Source organism: Saccostrea cucullata, unplaced genomic scaffold (assembly GCF_032062105.1).
Source record: "Saccostrea cucullata isolate Sc308-1 unplaced genomic scaffold, CSIRO_AGI_Scuc_v1 ctg1907, whole genome shotgun sequence".
Lineage (NCBI taxonomy): Eukaryota > Metazoa > Mollusca > Bivalvia > Ostreida > Ostreidae > Saccostrea > Saccostrea cuccullata.
The window spans coordinates 40,005-63,497 of record NW_026919461.1 but is presented as its reverse complement, the minus strand read 5'-3'; the positions used below and the strand labels follow the sequence as shown (position 1 = coordinate 63,497).

Sequence of the window (23,493 nt, the reverse complement as noted above, 5' to 3'; positions counted from 1 at the left end):
AACCCGCAACGTAAGGATCAGCTCCTTACTTTTCATCTCTAGAGCAGATGCTCTAACGACTGCGCCACGCGGGCGACTGAAATGGAAAAAGACATTACCATATCACTATTTTCTAATACTTACAAACAATTCTTTTAAAGAGAGAGGTGAGGTAGCGCTGTAGCAATCATAAAAGACAGAGATAGATTTCAGAACCACGGGAACTTTAATTTGCTGAATTTATAAATTATTAATAAGAAGGTACTTAGGGGGGTGGTGGTGGTCTCCATTCAGAATAATGAATTCTAGAGTGGACTTGACAATGACACAGCTCAATAACTCTGCTATATAAGCATTCTGTGTTTTACTGTTATTTCAATCTGGGGTGAAAAATAAGAGACCAATAGAACAAATGGGCACCTAGTTTATAATATTCCAGTGCCCTACCATTTTGTCCTTGCATCTTCTTGGCTCTTTCCAGCAAGCTAAAAAAATAGCCTAGGTTATACTAGTAATTCTGAACTTGCCAGAATGATCAAGTGAGGTAGTAAAAGCTAGGTACAGTATTTATTATAATTTTAGAAATGACTGATCTCTTCAGTCTTGGCATTATAATAACTAAGAATTGATTGAAAAGACTGAAAATAATTAATATAGAAGAATATCTAATGATATTTGAGTAACTGTTACTTTATATACATTTTTATGCCCCCACCCCACCCCGTAAACGAATAAACGAAGTTTCGGGGGGTATATAGTTTCTTTCGTGCCCGTAGGTCTGTCTGTCTGTTTGTCCGCAATTTGCCCATTACGTTTGATTTAGTGGAGCTATGACTTTCATATTTCACATGTGTATTCCTTGTGATAAGACCTTTCTTTGGGTACCACCAAATATGACCTTGGAGTTTGAACCGCTTTTACACAAAAATTCCAAACTTTTACTTTGGTCATATCTTTTGAACAATAGATACCAGGACTTTTATACTTTACATATGTATTTTTTGTGGCAAGACCTTTCATTGAGTACCAACAACTTTGACCTTTTGACCTTAGAGATTTCCGTACTTAAGAAAAAACTTTAACCTTGGCCATAACGTTTGGACAGTAAGGGCTTTCATACTTCACATAAATGTATGTTATCCTTGTGATAAGGCGCCTCACTGGATATCAAGAACTTTGACCCTTTGACCTTGACATTGGAATTTGACCTACATTTCAAATACAACTTTGAACTTAATTTTTGAAAGGTAAGAACAAAGGTTTTCATATTTCCAGTATTTATATCTTGTGACAAGACCTATAATTTGATATCAAGATCCTTGACTTTGGAGTTTGACCCTATTTTACACAAAAAATCCAAACTTTTACTTTGGCTCTAATTTTTAAACGGTAGATACATGTACTTAAAATTTCAAATATCAATTCTTTGTGGCAACACCTATCATTTTAAACCAACAATTTTGACCTTTTGACTTTTACCTTGGACATTTCCATACTTACCAAAAAACTTTGGACATAACTTTTGAACAGTAAGGGCTAGGTCTTTCATAATTCTTGTAACAAGACCTTTTATTAAATATCAACAATTTTGACCCTTCGACCTCGGACTTGGATTTTGACCTACTTTTTACAAACTTTAACATTGGGCATAACTTATGAACAGTAAGAGCTAGAGTTTTCATTCTTCACATATGTGTAATCCTTGTGACAAGACCTTTCATCAAATATAAATATATTTGACCTTGACCTTGGAGTTTGACCTACTTTTTACGAACTTTAACCTTGGCCATAACTTTTGAACGGTAAGGGCCAGCACTTTCATACTTCCCATATATGTAATCCTTGGAACAAGGCCTTTCTTTAAAAACCAACAACCTTGACCCTTTGACCTGGACCCTGGAGTTTGTCCTACCTTCAAAAACGTTAAGCTTTGAACAGGTGGTGTTAGGTTTTATATTTACAATTGTATTTTTTTTCTATGTTTTACCCCAGAAAACTACATTAGTTCAATATGCACTACATTACCCTCTGTGCCTTTGTAAAGGAAACAGAAGTATATGTTTGATTGTTTCTTAATATGATAATTATATAAAATCAATTCGTCTAATCATTTGTGTGATTATTATTGAAAGCGATAGTCAAGATATTTATTCATGAACTGTCAATTTTCAATATGCATTTTGATTTCATATTACATGTAATTTCTTCATTTTGAGGAGAGAGAAATGCGTTATTTTGTAGAAAAAGGAGCCAATAGGCCCACATTACTCAAGCACTTTTGTCTTGAAAGAACAGAAATCAGATCAGTTTGAAATGTCTACGGGAGACAAACTTGAATTTACAGTACCTTAAGATGCTTCCATTTCAATATTACTAATCACAGTTTTGTTGTACTTGAGGGGAAGAATTTTCAAAATACCTCCCAATATTCTTTTGTAAACTTTGACCCCTTGTTGTGGCCCTGAACTACCCTTGGGTGTCATTAAATCTACACTACGTAAGGATACTTCTGTATTAATATGACTTATAATGGTTTTGCTGTTCTAAAGAAGAAGTAAAATATTTGGGCCCCTGTTGTGGCTGTGCCCAACAGGGGTCATGTTTTGAAAAAACTTGATTTTACACTACCTGATCACTGGCGGATTTAAGAGGGGCGTTGGGGGCGCACGCCCCCCCCCCCCTAAAATTTTCAAAGTGTGATGTGACTTATATTCATAATACCACATTTTGGTTCAAAACTAACCAAACAACTGTTATTCTGCCTGGTTTTACTCTTAAAATACACAAAAAACCAGGAGCTTCCGGGGGCTGCGCCCCCTGGTCCTGCACCATTCAAAGTATGATATGACTACTATTAAAGACGTCGTACTTTGGTACATCACTAACTTATACCACTATTAGTGAGTAATAAGTAAGTAAATCGTTTATTATAGTGGCATACAATTATAATTCAAACATCCGGACCTATATGCCACTTTTAACAAAAATAATTGAAAAATATGCAATATTATTTTGCCTGGTTTTACTTTTAAATACACGAAAACACAAGAGCTTCCTGGGGCTTCGTCCCCTGGACCCCCACCAGGGCTTCGCCCTGGACCCACTGATGGCCTTAAGGCGGCCCCCAGACCCCTTGCCTCAAAAAAGTTATCCACGCCCCCCTAACCACAAATCCTGTATCCGCCCGTGCTGATGATACTCTTCTATATGTCTAATTATGGCTTAGCGGTTCTTGAGAAGATTTTTTTAAGATACATGTATTTCCTATATATTCCAATTGTATACTTTAACCACCTGTTGTGGCTCTGCCCTACCCACAGGGGTCATGATTTGAATAACATTGAATCTCCATAACCCGAGGATACTTCTGTGCTTAATCATGGTTTTGCTGTTCTCGAGAAGAAGAATAAAAAGACATTTTCTATACATTCATACGTTAAACTTTGAACTCCGCTTCTGGAAAGTTATGGTGAAATGGTTCTTAATTAAGAAGATACAAATGTGAAAAGTCTACAGAAAAACAGACAGGCAGATACCTGAAATGTTTCTAGAATGTAAAGCTGTATAATTTTTTAATAAGAATTTTTAAATGATGAATTAATTTCAATGATAATATTGTTTTACTCGAAACATTAGTACATTTCAAAATTTGGTTATATTACGCAGTTGCTAAGCAACACTAGCTTCAAAGCGTACTCATGGTAACCATAAAAATATATAGTTTCTTAAATTATGAATTTTAAAGCGTTCTGTGTGCTTGCTTATTGAAATGCTGGCAAAAGTATTACTAGTAATTATTAATGGAAGCTAAAATTTCAAATATTTGGTCACAGATAGTTTGCTTTCTGGTCATTGTGCATTAAGTTGCCATGGCAACCCAAGTATAATTTGATTATGGAATCTTTGTCATCCATACAAATGTTTTGTTACATAATGATATTGTATCTGAAGCTACTTATTTTTTCATTTATAACGTCTTTTGTGGAAGATCTCATTTCAGCCCTTAAAATTTAGCGAAAAAAATGCCTGAATGTAAAAGTAAATTGTAGATACAAAAGTGGTCGTTAAGTGTTCAGAATTGTACCCATGAGTTAATAAAGTACCAAAATAACTTTATCAGACCCATATTTAATTGACATTTATGCCCATTCGCATTTTTAAGAAAAAAATATCTATTCGTATCTATCAAAATCTATACCAAAAAGGCCAAAAAATAACTGTTTTTGCATTGTTGCTAGGGAAAAATTCCTGTTGCCATGGAGATTAATGATTATAAATTATTCTTTCCTTTTAAAATTATATGAGAGTTATTTTCTATTACTTGAAAAATTGTATCTGCCACAAAAAGATAAAAATTCATAAGATTTCTTACCCAACCCTTTACCATTTTTCACTTTTTAGTTATCAAAACATTCAATTTTGTTGCTAGGCAATGAATAGGATTTTTCAAAAAACCCACGCTTTCAAAGTCAATCTGTAAAAAATAAAGTTCTCTACTTTTATGTGAAAGTCATGAAAAATCTGTATTAGCTTGGTATTTTTTTTAAATTGACCTTGAATATTGTCAAAATCAAGGAAAATGCTGAATCAGCAAAAAAGCAAAAACATACATATATTCTAATGTCTACCATAGTACTAGCTTCAGATAAAATATCAATGTCTTGTGTGTAATAAACAAATAAAATGCATGTCTTTATCACACCAGTAAAGGAGAATTATTGTTAAAGATATTATCTATAATTTCAGGCTTTAAAGATCAGTGATTTTCAGTGCATTCAAATAGAAAAATTGGCTGGTTGCTAAGGAAATTACTTTGATCAGGTTTCCATAGTAACCATGATCCAAAACATTTTTTTTTTTTTTTTACATACATGGATCATAGGTCAAGAGAAATCTATGTATGGAAAATCATTGAATTCTGAGAACCTGAGTGAATCACCTTTTGCATGATTTTTATATGGACTGGTACTTAATGCTTCATGCAGTAGCAGATTAAAAATGGATTTTTCTTTATGTTTTGGGTGAATGCAATGAATGTATTAAATATACATGATCATGATGAACATTGTAGTTATATCTTTAAAATATATCGCGTTTATTTGCAAAAATGAAAGGAAATTTTCTCATCGTTTTAAAAAGAGCATATTATTCACAAGAAAGGTATCAAACTTGAAATATCTCACTGATTATCATGTTAAACAACATGCCCTCCATTAAATGCTGACCCAAAGAAATAAAAGGTTTGTATATGTAGAATTAAAACTTAAAATGAATAATGAATAAACGAATATTTTGCTGTAAAAAATATATCAAGTTAAAAGAAACTTACTCGGAAATAGAATAACCAGTTGATCTTTATTGAATTTGTATTGCCCATGTTCCATATCGACTTTGTTTTTCGTGAATATTGAGACAATGTCTTTTGAAGGGAAAATCTTGTCGAAATAAATTTGAAGCGATTTTCTGGCCATATCTATCAGTTTTGTAAATTTGTCGTAATTTTGACTTGGTGATTTTCCGACGGGTGCATTTGTGCAGTCCTCTTGATTGGCTTTGTTTTCAGAATCTGAAAATATTTTATTTTAAACATTATAATACCAAATCATTGGTTCGTTTCTCCATTGTAACCCCTAAACTGTAGTTTACTATAATTTGTATGAAAAATCAGGTTTTAAAATAGTAATAATAAAAAAGAAGTGATAAAAAGAAAGTATTACCATTTTTATATGATAATTCATTCATCAATTTTAGAAATATTACTGTGAAATTCAAATTGTAATTTTTCAATATTATCAATAAATTTAATGGGATCATCATCGAGGATACAGAATTTTTACTGGTTAGATTAGGAATTTTTTTTCACGATTCAGGAGAGATGTTTCTTAAGAGATGGAACGAATGAGTGAAAAACAAATAAAATATATATATATATTGACAAAAAATGTTGATTGAATTTTCTTTCATTCTTTCTTTGAATTGCAATTTTGTAGAAAATAAGGTCAGGAAAACGATAATTTGAATTAGAATTTCTAAACATGGGCTTTAGTACATGTAACAATAAAATTATGCAGTTCTGATTCGTTTCTTGTTTTTTAAACTGTATTTTTCATGACAAGAGTAATTGTTTTAATCTTAAAGGGGAGTACAAAATGAGCGCTTTCCGCTTGTGTTTAATATTTCTAATGAGAAAATTCCCACTTTCAAACCATTCAGAGATATATTGCAGGATGCCTCTCTGTTGAAAATGTATATTGAAAAATCGACTTTAATACCAAAACGTTTGATAATGCCTTTAAAACTGCAAAGCATGTCGTTTACGTATTCTACATAAAAAGGATTTAAAAGTAATTGTTCAAAAATTACATTAGTTAAGAATATCTTAAGAAAGGATCACTTCCTTCAGCGGCAATTACAATATCATATTCTGCCCTTAGGTTAGTGAGATTTTGTGTCATAAAGATTGTATCATTGTGTCATTTATTTTTTCTGTCATAGAAAAATTCATATGTAGAAATTGCTTTGACGTATTTTTCCATTTGTTTACCATATTTCCAAAAGAGAAGCAGTTCCTTTTCTTTTATGACATGATAATTCTCCAGTCCATGATTTGGACAACTAAATTCTCCTCTACCAACCAACTTTTGCTCTGAAATAAAGCCTAGATCATCTTCTTCAGTAACGTCTTGCTTTGAACACTGATATCCGATCTCATACAGTGTTTTCTTGTGGAAGTTTTTCGTCAAATGTTCAAGGATACATTCCATCGTTTTTTTTATTTTCCTCGTAATTTCTCCAATGAGCTGCTTAATTCCCTGTCTAAATATTTGAACCTGTATCGTTGATGTTGTAACTGCTACACCTATCAAGTGTTCTTTAAACTTAAATAAAGCGATATTTTTAAACAAACACTTCTGTCCATTGTCTTCAATAATAGTCCACTCTGTGCTGACTATACAGGCTACTATGAGACGGAAATAAAAGAAATAGGGCAGGAATCGGAAATTGAAGACTAAAAAAGATGTTTTTTGTTCTAAGTGTGTAATATAACATTTTAAATGCTCTCCAAAGTCTAGTTTGTTCATACAGGGAACATAGTGTGCATCTTTACCTACAGCAAGCAAACCAAGGCGTTGCATGTACTTTAACGTAGAAATGCATTTCCTTGCGTCCATTTTTTTCTTTTTCCAAATTCCCTTCAGTAGTTCTTCAGATAGATAACCACTTTTAAAAAAGTTTGTCCAGTCTTTGTCATTCTTAACAAGATCCCTGGCATGCTTTGGATCTGTTATTATATACTTAAAACAGTCTACAAACCATTGAACATCAGTTATTGTGCTCTTTTTCAAGTGAACTTCGTTGTAATATAAAATTACCCCAATATCATGATAAAACCGCAGCACATCAAATGTCTCCTTTTCTTTTCCAATTTTTTTTATTGAAACCTGTCTTCTAAAATCTGTAAGTGAGATACATTTTTTCCCACTTTGCTTGTTTTGTCTTAAAACTACTTCACAATATGCCCAATCCTTCGGAATATTCTCTCTCCAACGATCTTCCAAAGCAATAGAAGCAATGCATTCTACTACATCGGTAAGTTTATCTAATGGTTCACAATCATCCTTAGGAAACCCAATATGGAAGCAGCGTTCTCGATCAAGATGTTTCTTCAGATCAGGCTCATTCTTCAAAAGCTCCAGCAAATCATCATAAATTGATCTGTTAAACTGGGAAAAAGATAAATATTTACCTAGTTAATTATGCCCTTAACAGTTGATACAATTACATTATACGTAGAAATCAAACGACTTTGAAAACATTGAATTTTTTTAATGACCAAAAATGAAAAAAAGACATTTGTATCTGCTAATTTTCAAATTAAACGAAAGCATTGGTTCTCCTACATTTTATTTCAAAACATTTTATCATTGACATGTACCATATTTTTCACTTCGTCAGAATGGGTTCCTAGGGTAACAACTTGAGTGTCATCTTCGCAGTAGGTATGGATAGATTTCAACCAAAAAATGACATATTCTGAATTTAAAAATACTTGAAATTAATAAAGTTATCATTTAACATGATTAATGAAAGATAAATACATATCTAAATTTAGTTTTAACTTGTCAAAAAAATGTTTTGTTTGCTTGAAGGTTGTTTAACGGAGTTCTCGGATTTTTTACTCATATGGAGACCCAACATTCGCCAGTGGAGATCGGCAAAGTTTATCCTATTCCAGACACTTACGGCCATTGAGCAGATAGGATCATTTCGTGACAGCAACTACTGCTACACGGTACCTAGATTTATACGGTCTCATCCGAAGGACTGCTGCTCTACGCGTTGCACAGTGGGACGCAATCGATAATGAAGATAAGCAGTATATCAGTCAAAAATATTTGAATGCCCTAGCCTGTATGTGCAAACAAAAATTATTTTTTTTGTCCACATAAAATTCCTTTTTTGTGACAATGGTCTATCAATTCTAATGAAAAAGTATTTTTCCCGTAAAACGGCAGATATGTTAGACGAATTCTTATGTGAATGTTTAATTTTACTGTTTTTGTTTAATTAAACCACAATTTGCATAAATTTTCTCTCTCACTGATTGAGTAGAGTGATATACTGCTTATCCTCATGGCTGAACATAATTTAATATAATACGTTAAGTTAGTTGCTAACAAATATTGTTTAACAATACAGGAATTAAAAGATCTGTGGAGATTTGTTTATTTTGACTTAAATAGCTTAAATAGTTATGAAATACTGACAAAGGTTTGTCTGAAAGTGAATATAAAATTATTACTGATATCGAACTTGTCTGATGATGAGCGACATTTGATGGCATGCAATAAAAGAATGAATGCATTTCGAAACATTTTGTTGTATGATGAATTGTGTGGAGATTTATTTACAATCTTTAACATTTCATAAAAAAACGATTGTCTGATCATCTTTGGGTGTGTTTGTGAAGATTATCCTGTCCTTTGCTAAACAAAATGAACTGGGCACTGACAATCGGACCAATATACAGAAAGAAAAAGAAACGCAGGGTTAAGTTTTGAGGTGAATTAAATTTATTTTTCTTTCAATTTTTTTCAGTATCCCTATGTTACTTTTAAAATCATCTTTCAAAAAGATATAACCAAAATTTTATTTGAATTTGTCTAATAGTTCTTAAGTTATTGAAGCTCATATTACGATATCCCCCAAAAGTGAAAATCGAAAACACTCATTATCTTCAATGTTTCTCCTGCACATCTGTCATGAGCGTTCTTTCTCCTTTGCATAAAATTCATCATAGTGATTATCTTTTAAACCTGGGTATATTGGGCATCAATTACCACGACAAAAAATTAGTCATGCAAAGCGCACATGCGCGAGTGAGAGGAACACAACAGTAAGTTGACATGCTCAAAAAACCAAATTGCAGAATTGTTTTCTTTTGCTTTTTGTGTGAATGCAATGAATAGAATAGTCTACTGTATAAAAGGCGGTTTTTGTGGCAGTAGGGTCGCGACGCGATTTATGAGGTGGCAGGACGAATAACCTGCTCGTAACATGACTCTGTTTAGCGTCAATGTCATTGTCACGGTTGATTGAAAAACCATTCCAGGCCCTCTCCGACAACGGATAATAAGTTTTATAGGGAAAAATTTATAAGAAACTGCTTAGTTACCCGTTGTTGCCTTTTTCATTAATTGGGCAATTCGAAAATCAGACCCCATTGAACTTCCGTAAACTGTACCGAGATTGCAAAAATTTCATATCGTCTCTAAATATTGAAAAAAAAGCAATGTATATACCTCAGGTGCATTAAATGGTGCAACAAGATTTGTTGACAAACTCGTCGTCATCAAATTGCACGTGTTTTGGGATTTTTACCGTTTTCCCTACATGACGTCATACATTTTACGGTGAGTAATTCTGAACACTGAATTTTGTGCATAGGAACATCTGACCATATTTCGTAATTTTCCGTCATGCGGTCAAAAAGTTTTCGAATATTATGCTTCCCTGCGTTTCCTTTTTTTCCTTTCAGTATATATATATTTAACACTGAAATAACCTGAATTGCAGTTGTCCTTTTCACACTTAATAATTCTGTTAACAAAGCATATAATGATTTCCAAACCTTTATCTTAATCAAAATTTGACCCACCAAAATTACTTTATTGTACGCAAACAATTGCAAACAACGTGTACAAAAACACTTACGTCCGAATGTCCAGTCTGAAAACATGGTTCCTTCCTGTTCACACAATGCTTGATCAACTTTTTCATCAAACCTTTTTGACATATCGATCACAAGAAGATAGAAAGCCCTTCTGCTGAGATAGACCTGATGACATGCGTAATACGCACATTGTCCAGCAAAATCCACAACACTTAGTAGGCACTTATTTTCTGTATCAACATCTTCCTCAAGACCTAAAGATTAGAATCTGAAGCACATCATTTCATACAAAATATCCATATTTTGATCATAATCTCTTTACTTTAAAACGATTTACAAACCTTTTAAACATTTACGATCCCTGTCTATATCAAATAAGTTTTCGTACACCTCCAGTCCTACGGTCGACTGTATTTGTCGTAACTCTTGAATACTTCGCTGCTGTAGTCGCTTTAAAAGAGTAGTTTTTCCAGCTCCCGCACAACCAACAATCATTGCACGAGCTCTATGCATTGTTTGGGTTCCTTTCTTAGCACATGCTATGTATCTGCATCGAGCATCATAGTCCCATTTTAGCACTTCTCTTGGTATATGTACTGTTTAGAAAATAATCAAGTACAGTAAGAAAGGCTAACAAAAATATTTCGATTCTTTCAGTTTTTTTGCAAATAAGTGTTAACATATGGTATTGTGTTTTTCATTATTTTTTTTTATTTCTACCACAAGAAAAGTATACTCAGAATTCCATTACTGATTCCTCTATTACAGTCATTGTCACGTTAAAGTCATTGCATTGATTAAGCTGAATTCACGTGAACTTGCGCCTAAACTTCACTTTATAAGATACCTGGTATGTTATGATATCAACCTGTTGTTAAGGTTCATAAGCCCTCTGCTAACTAATATAAAATGTTGCTTGCAATTGAACCTTGATGATTTTCCAAAAGAAATGTATTTTATAAGTAAAAAATACAAACAATTGTAGCATAGCTTGCGGGGCAAAATTGAACTAAGACACTTCAGCTTGACAAATCTATTATGGAATAATAGACATTTCTGTCATTAAGAGTTGTCTCTCCTATCAGAGTATCAATGAGCCTTAATATGTTAACCTCATCTTATTCTGTTCAGTCCTCTTCCATATAAAATAATCTTATTTATCCAGCCGTTTTAACTAGGTCAAATGTTCCCTGGAGTTCGAAAACAGACATTATACCTATAGTTAATTACAAACACAAGAAATCTTTACTCTTTTACCGACCAACTTGACCACTGGCACAAAAACAAAGGCATGCCTGTTTTCATACATAGCCGTCGCACCTAAGGTTCATGAATCCTCCACTCACTCTCATAAAATGTTTTTTTATCTATGGATTTCAAAAAGAAACGGGCCTATATCTTATAAGTAATATAAAAGATACCACAGAGTCTGACAAATCTGTTTCATTAACTGGATATTTTACTTGAAAAGACGTTAATGGTATTCTAAAAACCAAGCTCTTTGATAAATTAAATGACTTTCCCATAGTTAACTTTCCTTACTTATGCAGCAATATACCTTCATCACCTGCATACAAAGTTTATGCATCTCATTTAATTCGATACGCAAGGGTATGAACAATTTCTTTAAGGAGGGACCTTTGTCCGAAAAGTATTTGTGTGAAATTGTCAAAACTTTGAAATATCTTTCATTACCACTTGCTCTTAATTCTTAGGCATTTAAAACAATACCTTTATATGCTTATTTTTACACAGGAGCACGTGCAAAAACTGTGTAAAATGCTATAAATAGATTTATTTATTTTAAGATATTATTAGTCTACCCCAAATATGCGCTAAAAAGAATCAAAAATATCAAACACATTCAAAATCAACATGTATTAAAATTTTTAGACTTGTATCTTTAAATTGAAGTTAAAATCATTGTAATTCATATCACATGAAAAATTATAATGGAGCACAATGTAAATATTACCCACAATATTTTTGTCGTATTTTTTGCAATTTTGACATGCATAAAAGGTAATATCTTAGAAAGTCTTTGTGTGAAAATGTTGTATTTCATACGTTTTGAAAGAAATGAATTAACTCTTTTTTTTGATAAAGAAAAAAGTATACCTTTATGATAAAATAAACAATAAATGTGAAGTTTTCTTTTATTTTCTTACTCTTGTGTCATAAATATTGACCTTTCTGCACTACGACCAGTGTAAGTAAACACTGGCAAATATCTGAATATAAAACTATTTTGTGGAAAACAAGTATTTTGTTTTGATTAGTAACAATTTACACTGAATTTAATCTTTTCTTTTTTATCCCAATCATTATGTCCCCCCACCCCTTCCCCGTCAACAACCAACTCCTATAAGAATTATCCTAGGAATGACTTTATACAATTAAATGTACTGACCAATAAGCAAATATATATAGGTACAAGTTAATTTTTTATTTTTTTTTCCCTAGTCTTATCGAGAAAATACAATTAATGGTAACCATAAAATTAAACATATTTCCCTGATTTAAGCCGCTTTCTTTGCTGAATTTTATCTTATCTTTTTTTTTTATTTTATATCAGCATATTATCGAGGTATTATTTTCACAATTGAACTTGCTATGAATTATCAACCAAAGGAAGAGATTTCTAATATTAACAAACTCCATTAATCAAATAAAGCTGCCATTAAAGATGTACATGTATAAATTTTCTTTTTGTAAATTATCTACGCTATTGATTATTAACAATGGTAAGCATATACCACAGTTGCAAAAGTCTAAAGGTAAAAACAAACGTAGCTTTTTTGACGTCACATAACGCTGCTTTGACGTCGAACGACATAGGTCCCCCTTTAACGAGGTGAAGTATTGATAATTAAACAAGTTGATGAAACAGTAATGTCGGTAGTCTCGTTTAAAGACATCATTTCTTAAGTTCTATGGTCTATACGATGACTTTGTCAGCAGATACAATTTTTCATTGAGTCAAATGCTGACTATCGTTTTCTATACTAAATTTTATTTCCATTGTTATTTTACCACTAAAATTAAGATGTATTTTCCGTTATTTTCCGATCATGACAAGGAGCACACGCTGGGTGTGACTGATCGGTAAAGGATGCTCACTTCTCCATGGCACTTGATCCCTACTCTTATATCTCGGTGGTCCGTGTTTGCTGAGCTCCTATTTTGTATGGTTTATTGGATTTTGAGCTGGAATACTGTTTGTTATATCCATGGATTTCATTTTTAAATAATAAATTAGAACAATATCTTAAAATATGAAGTGGAACATTTACAGCGTCATTTGGAACTTCTGTATTTTTGGTACACTGGGGGATCAAAGTTTAGGGAAAATCTTTGAACTTCTTCTCAAGAATATCAAAGACATGATTGGTCATAGTTATATGGAAGCATCTTCTGGTAATGAAGATTCGAGTTTGTTCAAATCATGACCCCTTGGGCAAGGGTTGGGCCATTATGGTTACCAAAGGAGAAATACATAGAGACAAATCTCTAAATAAAAAAAAATCTTCTTCTTGAGGACAGCAAAGTTGTGATTGTTCAAAGTCATATTGAAGCATTCTCTGGTACACTCAACTTTCTTCAAATCAAGGCCCCGTGGTTAGTGTGGTTCCAAAATGGCGTATCTGAGTTTTACATAGGAATACGCGTACATGGAAAAAAATCGTTAATATTCTTTACAAAGCCATGATTGATCATCAATTTAAAAACATCATTAAAGTGAATCATGACAATAAACAGCAAGTCATTACAGTGTATGTGTCATATTAATTCAAAAGCATTCTTAGGAAGTGTAGATTTTAGGGGTATGTTTTTCAAATACCCCACTTCCTGGTAATTAACCACTTTGGAAATACATCAATTTAAAAACATCATTAAAGTGAATTTTAAAATTAGTCATACCGGATGTAATTCTTACCTTTTACACGTGTTTTTTTTTTACAAAACACGATATTTTTTCGTATTTTAAGTGAATATTTATTAAACTGAGTAAAGCAAAAAAATGTACATATATTAACAATTTTTTTTTTAAATTCTAGCATTCTCAGGAAGTGTAGAAAGAAATTTTAAAAAAAGGGTATGTTTTTCAATTTTCATATGCCCTTTGAAACTGATTCGAAATAAAAATTTAATTCATTAATTGTTTCACTTCGATCTGCCAATATATTTAAACTTTTCATGTTGATACCATATAGACACCATAAAATATATCACCTGCAGAATTGTTATTAAACATCCCTTTTCAGCTAGTTTCTGCTCAGGTGTCCAGGTAAAGTTGCTAATTATGATGTGACACACATAGCCTTTTGTTTTAATTTTCAAATTAGAAAACCTGCAGTAGGTAGTTTTATTCGAATTTCCTAATCTTCTATTTGAGCTGTATATTTACTTTATACTTTTCAATACTAAATATATTGTTGTTATTACCTAGTTGCTCAGGTGAGCGATGTGGCCCCTGAGCCTTTTGTTTCAATTTTCAAATTAGAAAACCTGGAGTAGGTAGTTTTATTCGAATTTCCTAATTTTCATTTGTAACACCTTCATAATATGGCTACCTTTGAATATTTTAAGTAACACCTTGGGTAAATATACGTATCGAAATTAGGGGTACATGTATCTTGGTGGGCATTTTCAATTAAACAATGTCTTTTTTTTTCAAAACCTTAGGATCGGACTGACTTAAGTAGTTTAAAAGGCCTGTTTTTTTTAAAAACATTTTGTTTAATTATCCGTGGATGAAAAAATGCGATTGTTAAAAAAAAAGAATATCTGAGGAAATGTATTACACTTTATGACCTTTTACCTTTCTTTTTTTTCATTTTTGCCTGTTTGAATATTAAATTGCTTTCTTTTTCGACCTGAATTAAAATATAATAATTTTTATTAAAAGCCTCAGCTAAAATGTCTCAGGAATATCTTTGTTTCAAATATGGTAAATGTTTTGCTTTATTCTCTGTTATTATGCTTAAATTATACGGTATAAAGGCAGAAAAATGAATTAAATAATTGGTGATTAACGTAGTACCGATAATACATGTAAACTCTGTGATTAACTCACGTTTTGAAGATATTACAATACTTAAATTGTAATTATTAGCTGCAAACTGTATGGCATCTACACCAAGTCTGTCTACAAATAACTCTTCTATCATATATGGTAGGTACATACAGCGTTCTGTCATTCTCCTCTCGTACGTCAATGGGCGGGCATATTCAAATATTGAGTTCACTGAGGATAGCTTTAGGTAGTTCTCATAATCTCCCTTACTTTCTAAGCAATTTAAAACAAAGTAACCCATCACCTGATGTCGGATCTCTTCTGATACAAATGACACTGTATTGTTCTCTTTATCTACAGTTAACAATTTATCACAATGTTCCAATTCCTTTAGGATTTCCAAATCTTCTTCTGTATTTTCCTCCTTACCATCTTGCATTGCTTTAAATGTTTGTTGAATATTTTTTCGTTTTTCTTCCCATGGTATATTTTCACAAACAAAATATTCCTCTGACAAAAGTATGGATACCAATGTGCTCCATTTTTTCTTTGATAAATGCATTTCCATTAACTCTGCAATGAATTTAATTAAAAGAAATTATTTTAAATATATATATATATGTGTGCATGTTTATTGACATGAATGGATACACATTATCCGTATAAGCAGAACTCTTAAAGATTTAATTTTGGCATTACATGTAGTAGCGAAGGTACAAAGATCGCTAATATTGTATATTGCTAAAAAATAATTGCGTTTTATTCTTTAGCGAGCTTTTTAAAAAGAATTATATCTCCCTAAAAATAAATTACCAATTCTTAAGGACAATTAGCTAGATTGACCTTTTGCTAAAATGTCCACTTATACGGTAGTTTGTTCAACAACTGAACTAAATTATTATGTTTTGATTCAATGTATAAGTCCTGAAATATGTCATTGTATTGTAAAAAAGATTTCTTTCTAGACATTTTTTTTAATATAAATAAATTGTTGAATGTCTTGTTTTAGGATTGGTATAAAGGAAACATGGACGGTCATAGATGACTTTTTCAAATGACGTAACTTATTAAGAAACAAGAGAGAGTTTTCTATACTTGTAATCTATCTATAGAAACATTTAATACTACATTCTTTTTATGACACCCTAAACGAAGTTTCGGGGGTATATAGTTTTTATCGTGTCCGTCCGTCCGTCTGTCTGTCGGTCGGTCTAGCTGTCTGTCTGTCTCTCTGTCTGTCTAGCTGTCTGTTTGTCCGCAAAAACTTTAACCTTGCCTATACATGTAACTTTTTATTTAGTGGAGCTATGACATTTATATTTCACATGTGTATTCCCTGTGACAAGACCTTTCTTTGGGTACCACCAAATTTTACCTTTTGTCCTTGATCTTGGAGTTTGACCCACTTGAACACAAAAATTGTGAACTTTTACTTTGGCCATATCTTTTGAACAATAAATACCAGGACATTCATACTTAATACATGTATTGTTAGTGGAGAGACCCTTCACTGGGTACCAACAACCTTAACCTTTTGATCTTGACCTTGGAGACTTCACATGTGTAATCCTTGTGACAAAACCTTTCATTGGAAATTAATTCAAGAATCTTGACCCTTTGACCTTTACCTTAGAGTTTGACCTACATTTTACAAACTTTAACCTTGGCCATTACTTTTGAATGGTTAGGGCCAGCGCTTTCATACTTCCTATACGTAATCTTTGAGGCAAAGCCTTTCTTTAGAAACCAAAAACCTTGGCTGTTTGACCTTGACCCGGAGTTTGTCTTATCTTATAAAATTTTAACTTTGGTCATAACCCTGGAACAGGTGTAGCTAGCATTTAAAATTTCGCATTTTTTGTGAAAAAGCCTTACTTTTGGTACCAACATATTTGATCTGCATTTGAGAAAGCTTAACCCTTCGCTATGTTGCCACACGGGGGCATCAGTGTTTCACAAATACATCTTGTTTAATTTGTTGTTGTTTATGTTGTTGTTATTGTTTATCATAGTGTATATTTTTCAAATCATTATAATATAATGTTATATAATAAATGTATTTACTAAGGATGGCAATGGATTACAGAATTGCTAATCGGTTAATCAGTTGTTTGTTTTTAATTTTGATTTATAGATCAAATCACAAACTTTTTAAAATAAAATATTAGATCGTAAGGAATATTTCTTTATTTATGTTCTTTATCCTGTTGTACGTAACAACGCTCTCTCTCTCTCTCTCTCTCTCTCTCTCTCTCTCTCTCTCTCTCTCTCTCTCTCTCTCTCTCTTCAATATTTGGCAAAAGAGTAACCATTTAAAAGAGTTTTACAGATATTTCATGTTATTTACCCTGGCAACAATATTCATCTAAATAAAAAAATGATGAAAATTATGTATCTCATTGTAGTTTATTTGCATACCATGATTTTTAAATCAGACCATAACTGTGAAAGGACTCATCCCCCCCCCCCCCACAACCAACCCCCGCCCTGGAAAATGAAATCTGGATCCGCGCCTGAATCGCATGAAAATGAAGACAGCAAAGACGTTCAAATTCATAAAAGTTTTTGATTAGAAAAGACAGAGCACAAGGTTTTTCAATAAGATATTTTACTCACCACGACAACAGTTCATCGAAATAAAAAAATGATTCAGAGATTTTATGAATTATACCTTAATTTAGCTCTTATGTGTTCCAAGTTACATGAGAATCAGATCAAATCTGTAGGAGAAGTAGCATCTTGAAATATTGGTTACAGACAGACAAACAGACGATGAACACCTTACTGTCCTAAAAATTCATCTGGTCTCTGACCAATAGAGAATTAAGGAATAAAATTCATTTATTAAATTTCGAAACTTGTAAACCCATTCACAAATGTTTTTTTTAACCTCCGAAAAACTTTTTCAATTTCGGATATCTACACCAATGACAATGAAGAAACAACAATTAAACGATGATTTGCTGTACGTAAAATGAACTCGAACGTTTGGTTGACAAAATCATCAAGTCATGTATGCTGCTTTAAAAAACAATTAAAAGCGGCTTTTGGTTTCGCATGTTTAAATATATATAATAAGCAGTCAAGTCAACTAGTTACATATATATAGATCGTCATATTCATAGAGAATACTCACCATTTTTTATTTCCGAAAGGATGGTGAAGGCAGAATAAAAGTTTATAACTTTCTCATCAGGAATTTGGTCTGACAATGTTATAGGGTCTGTATTTCTTGCTTTGCACCAAAACTTTACAAACATCCCAAACTCCTTCTCGTCCTTTATGAGACACTTAAAAACTTCATCTACATATAAAACAAAATTGTATATTCTGTGTTAGTGTCATTATTAATTAAAGTATGATATTTCCACCAGAGAAAAATTGGAATAGACGTTTAATGAATCTAGTATTTAAATGGGGGCATTTCTGTAGATTATACTTTTTTTCAATTCTTCGATTTTTCCCAATATCGGAATGACCAGAAATCATACGTGAGTGACATGGAAGTCCCAAGTAAATATGTAAATGAACCACAAAGTACTGGATTAAAGAAACTATATAATCAAAATTGTGAATAAGAGATTCTAAGACACCTTTATAATTATCAATTGCCAGAAATAATGTTTTGTCAAATTCTTTTTTTCTTTTTATGTTTTATTGACTTAATTAGAATACACAATATTAAGACCAGGGTATATATTTGTCCCTAAGATATTTTCTATTACAAAGAGTTTTTCCGGAATCACACTCGGGAGGTTAATTTTTTTAAGTGCATCATTAATTAGTGCCGTATCAACTTTCTCTAAGTTTGAAACAGAGAGTTGGAGACAGAAAATTGATTAAAGTAGAATCTTAATCGTCTTCTGTATAATTAAAAGCATGTATAGTAAAAGTCCAATATGTATATTTAAAAGGTTTTCTTGTGGATCAGGGTTTTTTAATCAGAACAAAACTGTAGGGGAGTATTTTGATTGACTGACTGTCTCAGAACTTTTAAGTTGCGTGAAGTATTAAAGTAAGCATAGTAATATTTATATTCTTCTTCCGAATCAAAATCTGAAACGAAAAATTATGCTGCCTAATTTAGTCTACTCGATCATGGGGGTTACATGTACTACATGTTTAGGTAATAGGAGATCAAAACTGTTGAAGTTGAAGCGTTTTAAAAGAATTCTGTAGAATTTTCTTTAGACACGAAACGGTGGTAAAAAGTAAAAAAAATTAATAGAGATTTATTTATTGTAGTTTAGTTTACTTGTCAATGTTTATACAGATTTATAAAATCTTACATACACTGTAGGAAGAGCAGTGTATGTAATATTATTCAGAGATAGGAAAGAGGGACCCCCTATACCACGCATATTTGACCAACAAAACTCAACATTACTTATGATCTCAATGTACAAAAATGTACATAATAATGATTCATGTACATAGCATGTGTATAATTATGAAGTCAAGTTTTTATTAACGTTAAAAGAAAATGATATAACATTTTTTACTATAAAATGAAATTTCAAAAAAATAAATAAGAATTATATAACAATGGTATGATATATCAAACATACATGTATGTACATGTACCTCGTACAGAGTCGGGTAACCTGAGTCCGCGACCCTCCACAATCAGTCTCATCGCTGTTATAGGACCGATGTCTTCTGATTCTCTGGGACCATCTCCATGACGACAGTACACTTCAGCATATGTTTCTATGGTTTTATCTGAGGCAACCTGTATGAAGAAGTCCTTGTCTATCTCACTTAGCAGGCAGTTTTCTCTGTAGGATTTCATTATCATAGATTTTTTATCATCTGGAATTCTCTTGTACCGACTGTTAAAACCCTCAATCACCAGTCCCTTGTTCTCTAGCTCCTTCACTATCGTCATGATATCAATGTCACCCACAGAGTCTGCGTTCCTGATTTCGACGTCACCGTCCGAGTCCTGACATAAGAAGAAAGTGTAGAGAACGACGTGCTGTTCCTTTGTCAAATCTGATAATGGATCTGTGCAATACATGAAAAAAAAAATGATAATGCTGTAATGAAAAAATATTGTCATACAGCTCTACACTTACTAAATAAATTGTAAATAACAAAATAATTAAAATTTCTAAAAAGCAATATATGTCCTAATATGCTTTCAATTTACAGTTTGTTCTTTTTCACAGAAAGAGATCATAGTAATTTAGTTTTAAATGTGAATAGTTACATTGAATATCAAAGTACAGTATTACAAACAAACAAAACATTTGTTACGTCGATTTTTCAAGTCAAACAAGTTAATTAAATTCCCATCTATATTCTGTGCATGTAAAAAGACATTAATACATTTTTTTTTTGTCTATCGTTAAAAACTATACATCATGAAGTTAAAAGATATTACTTTTTTGTATGAACTTTTAGAAAATATTAAAGTACTTAAAATAGTTATTCATTAACCTAATTACGTAAATGTACCTTTATTGTTTCTGGAATCCAGACGCCCACTGTCATCCCCAGACAAATCCTGATTATTTACAGAAGAACAAAGACGATCTGTGTCTACATCTGTTTTGGGGCGTTTTGCAAGGATGATCTGCAATGAAACGGTTAAAATGTTTCCGTGAAAAAAACAGAAAATATTTTAAACACCGAATTATTATGTATTGACAGATGTAATTCCCTAACTGCAATAGTGCATGCAGATAAAATGACTAATATGCCTTATATTAGCATGTTTTTATCTCTTTATTTTTGGCACACTGTTAAACTTAACTTTTATCAGATTACATCTTTCAAGTATTAATTATGACAAGCTTATTTTTTATATATATTTTACTTTCTACATGTGTGCAAAAGTGATTTATACTCTGACATCCCTGTATAATTGCCCCCCCCCCCCCCAACCCCCAACCCCCCTTTCAGAAAGCGAGGGCACATTAAATGTAATTTGACTCTCCCTCTGTCAGATTTTGTTTTGAATATATTTTATTGAAATAAATCAAATGGATCGTCAGTCTGTCAGTCCGTCCGTACGTCACAAAAACTATAAATTTGGTCATAACTTTAAAATCGGAAGAGATAGGATTTTCATAATATACGTGTACATAAACTGTGACTTGACCTTTCCGAATACACTATAATTTTTTACCCCTTGACCTTGCCCTTGAAGGTGACCTATGAAAAAAATAATCATTTCTTTGAATTGGCTATAACTTTTGAATGAAAAGAGATAGGGCTTTCGTGTTGAAATCTGTATGATCAGTGACAAGGCCTTCCTCGAAAGCAATGATTTTTGGCATCGTGCCTTGACCTTAAAGTTTGACCTACTTTTCAAAAACTTTAACCTAGGTCATGAGTTCTGAATGAGAGGAGATAGGGCTATCAAATCTGTGTATTGCCTTTGACAAGAACTTTCTAAATGTACTATGAATTTTAATCTTATGACATTGACCTCGAGGTTTGAATTCTTTTCAAAATTGTTAATATTTTCCAATAAATTTAGATTGAAAAGAGATATGGCTTTTATATTTGTCATGTGCATTACATGTGACAATATATTCCCGAACATGCTTTGTTTTCTGACCCCTTGATTAACATGATTTTAAAATTGAACTTCGGTGATAATTTCTAAATGACATATGATGTCTCGTGCAGCTTGATGTTTGAAAGTGGCTGATCAATTTTTCAAGTATTTTGATCGTACAACTGCACTCGCCTCAATCACAACGTAAAACATATTTTAGAATAGATAAAGAATATCTGCAATGAAAAATTTTGGAAGGTAATAAGTGTGTGTATGTTTGATACTGACCCCTGAAAATCTTGTTCTAGAGTGACGCATTTAAATGCTACATACAAAACCGATGTTGTAGAGCAATACTTTACCTACTCCCCCTTTAGAAGCCTTTCGATAGAGGGACACTTCTGAAGGATAAGAATAAAACAACGAAAATGGAACTCACAGAGGGGGGTCTCAATCTAACACGAGAGCTCTTCATGGAAACCTGGCTCTAGATTAAGCCTTCCCCAATGAGATCGTATTACCAGTCTAGTCGCACCCCCAAACGAGGGTTTTCCGGGGAAACAAACTTACATATATTATTATCTTAGGAAAAAAAGTCCGATCATGTTGTTATTTTGCTATAAAATTGGTAAAATGTCAACAGAAAAAAAAAATCAACAGGTTAAGTTTTCCCTAATTGGAATTTATAATAAGGAATAACGAAATATTTTCCGTCATTTCATGAAATAATTAAGAATTTTGGTGTGCCTTTTCATTTAAGATTTTATTAAATTATTGACTTTGAAGAAAAATATTCTAAGAATGAAGAAAATATGAATTTTGAGTCTAGATTTAAATAAAAAAAAAATGTATTCATTTTTTCTCCAAAACGATCGTACTTTTTAAAAGGAAAAATTCCAAATACTTTATTTAACTTTTCTAATGTATAAAAGACAATAAATTCAATGAACTGCATTAAAATTTTTATTTTAAACTTTATTTTTGAACACTTCCTGAGCATGATTACCAATAATAAAGACTGTCTATAGCTTGACAGAGGAAATGCTGATTGAAACCTACGATCCAAAATAAAACAATATTAACAAAACACTTTCGTGTGTTTTTTTTTATTATAAAAGTAGAAGAAATAAGGTAGAATAATACATTTCTTTTCTAATTTTATTTTAATATCAGTTATTTTTGTCTTTTATGGATTATTTTATCTTAATGACAGAGTTATATTAACTTCAATTGTTTTATTTGTTATAATTTATTTCTGAGGTAACATGTTTTATTTGGTAATTGTTGTAAAGTTGTTTCATGTTTAAAACTATTTAGATCGGGATCAATTACCTAATTTTAATCTATGACACAATTGTCTTTATTTACAGCCAATCAGCGTGGCTTCTCCTAATCACGTGACCATTGTTTTATTTTTTACCAAAGGAGAAAGTCACACAAATTTACAAGGAATTTTTTTATCGAAAAAAATTATTTCCAGTTTGTTTCAAGCAACTTAGGTAGGGTTACACCTTTCTACCTGTGCTTAGTTTTCAGTGTGATTTGCTAGACATTTCTCCACAGGATAAGAGTTTTGATGCGTTTCGATATTTAGTGACTTTGTTTGTTTACGTAAGGTGCGCGATCCGGTTTGAACCGGTTTGGGGAGAACTTGTGTCACAACATAGAAGAGCCGAATTTCCTCAGGATTTGTTTACTTGGACATTCGTTTGTAACTCGTTTACGGCGATATATGGACTCTCATCCAGATTTAATGAACTTAAAGTTGCATCAGGATTTTTATAGTGTTTCACTGCGGGCCCGTGGTGGTCTACG

At 32.1% G+C, this 23,493-nt stretch overlaps 1 protein-coding gene across 5 annotated transcripts in view; it reads right to left on the bottom strand.

Annotated features, from left to right (window-relative positions):
* Positions 1–23,493, bottom strand: part of LOC134232014 (uncharacterized) — a 40,390-nt gene that overhangs the window by 4,133 nt on the left and 12,764 nt on the right. For 3 of the 5 annotated variants that reach the window (XM_062713985.1, XM_062713974.1, XM_062713995.1), the window contains 9 exons: positions 20,631–20,748; positions 19,755–20,177; positions 18,307–18,474; positions 15,231–15,743; positions 10,495–10,749; positions 10,195–10,407; positions 7,916–8,013; positions 6,524–7,703; positions 5,309–5,545 (listed from right to left, as the gene is read on the bottom strand). In XM_062713985.1, coding sequence (XP_062569969.1) covers positions 5,309–5,545; positions 6,524–7,703; positions 7,916–8,013; positions 10,195–10,407; positions 10,495–10,749; positions 15,231–15,743; positions 18,307–18,474; positions 19,755–20,177; positions 20,631–20,748 — 3,205 coding nt within the window. Of the gene's footprint in view, positions 1–5,308; positions 5,546–6,523; positions 7,704–7,915; positions 8,014–10,194; positions 10,408–10,494; positions 10,750–15,230; positions 15,744–18,306; positions 18,475–19,754; positions 20,178–20,630; positions 20,749–23,493 lie in introns of those variants that run through there. The other 2 variants (XM_062714002.1, XM_062714009.1) reach the window with 2 other exon arrangements.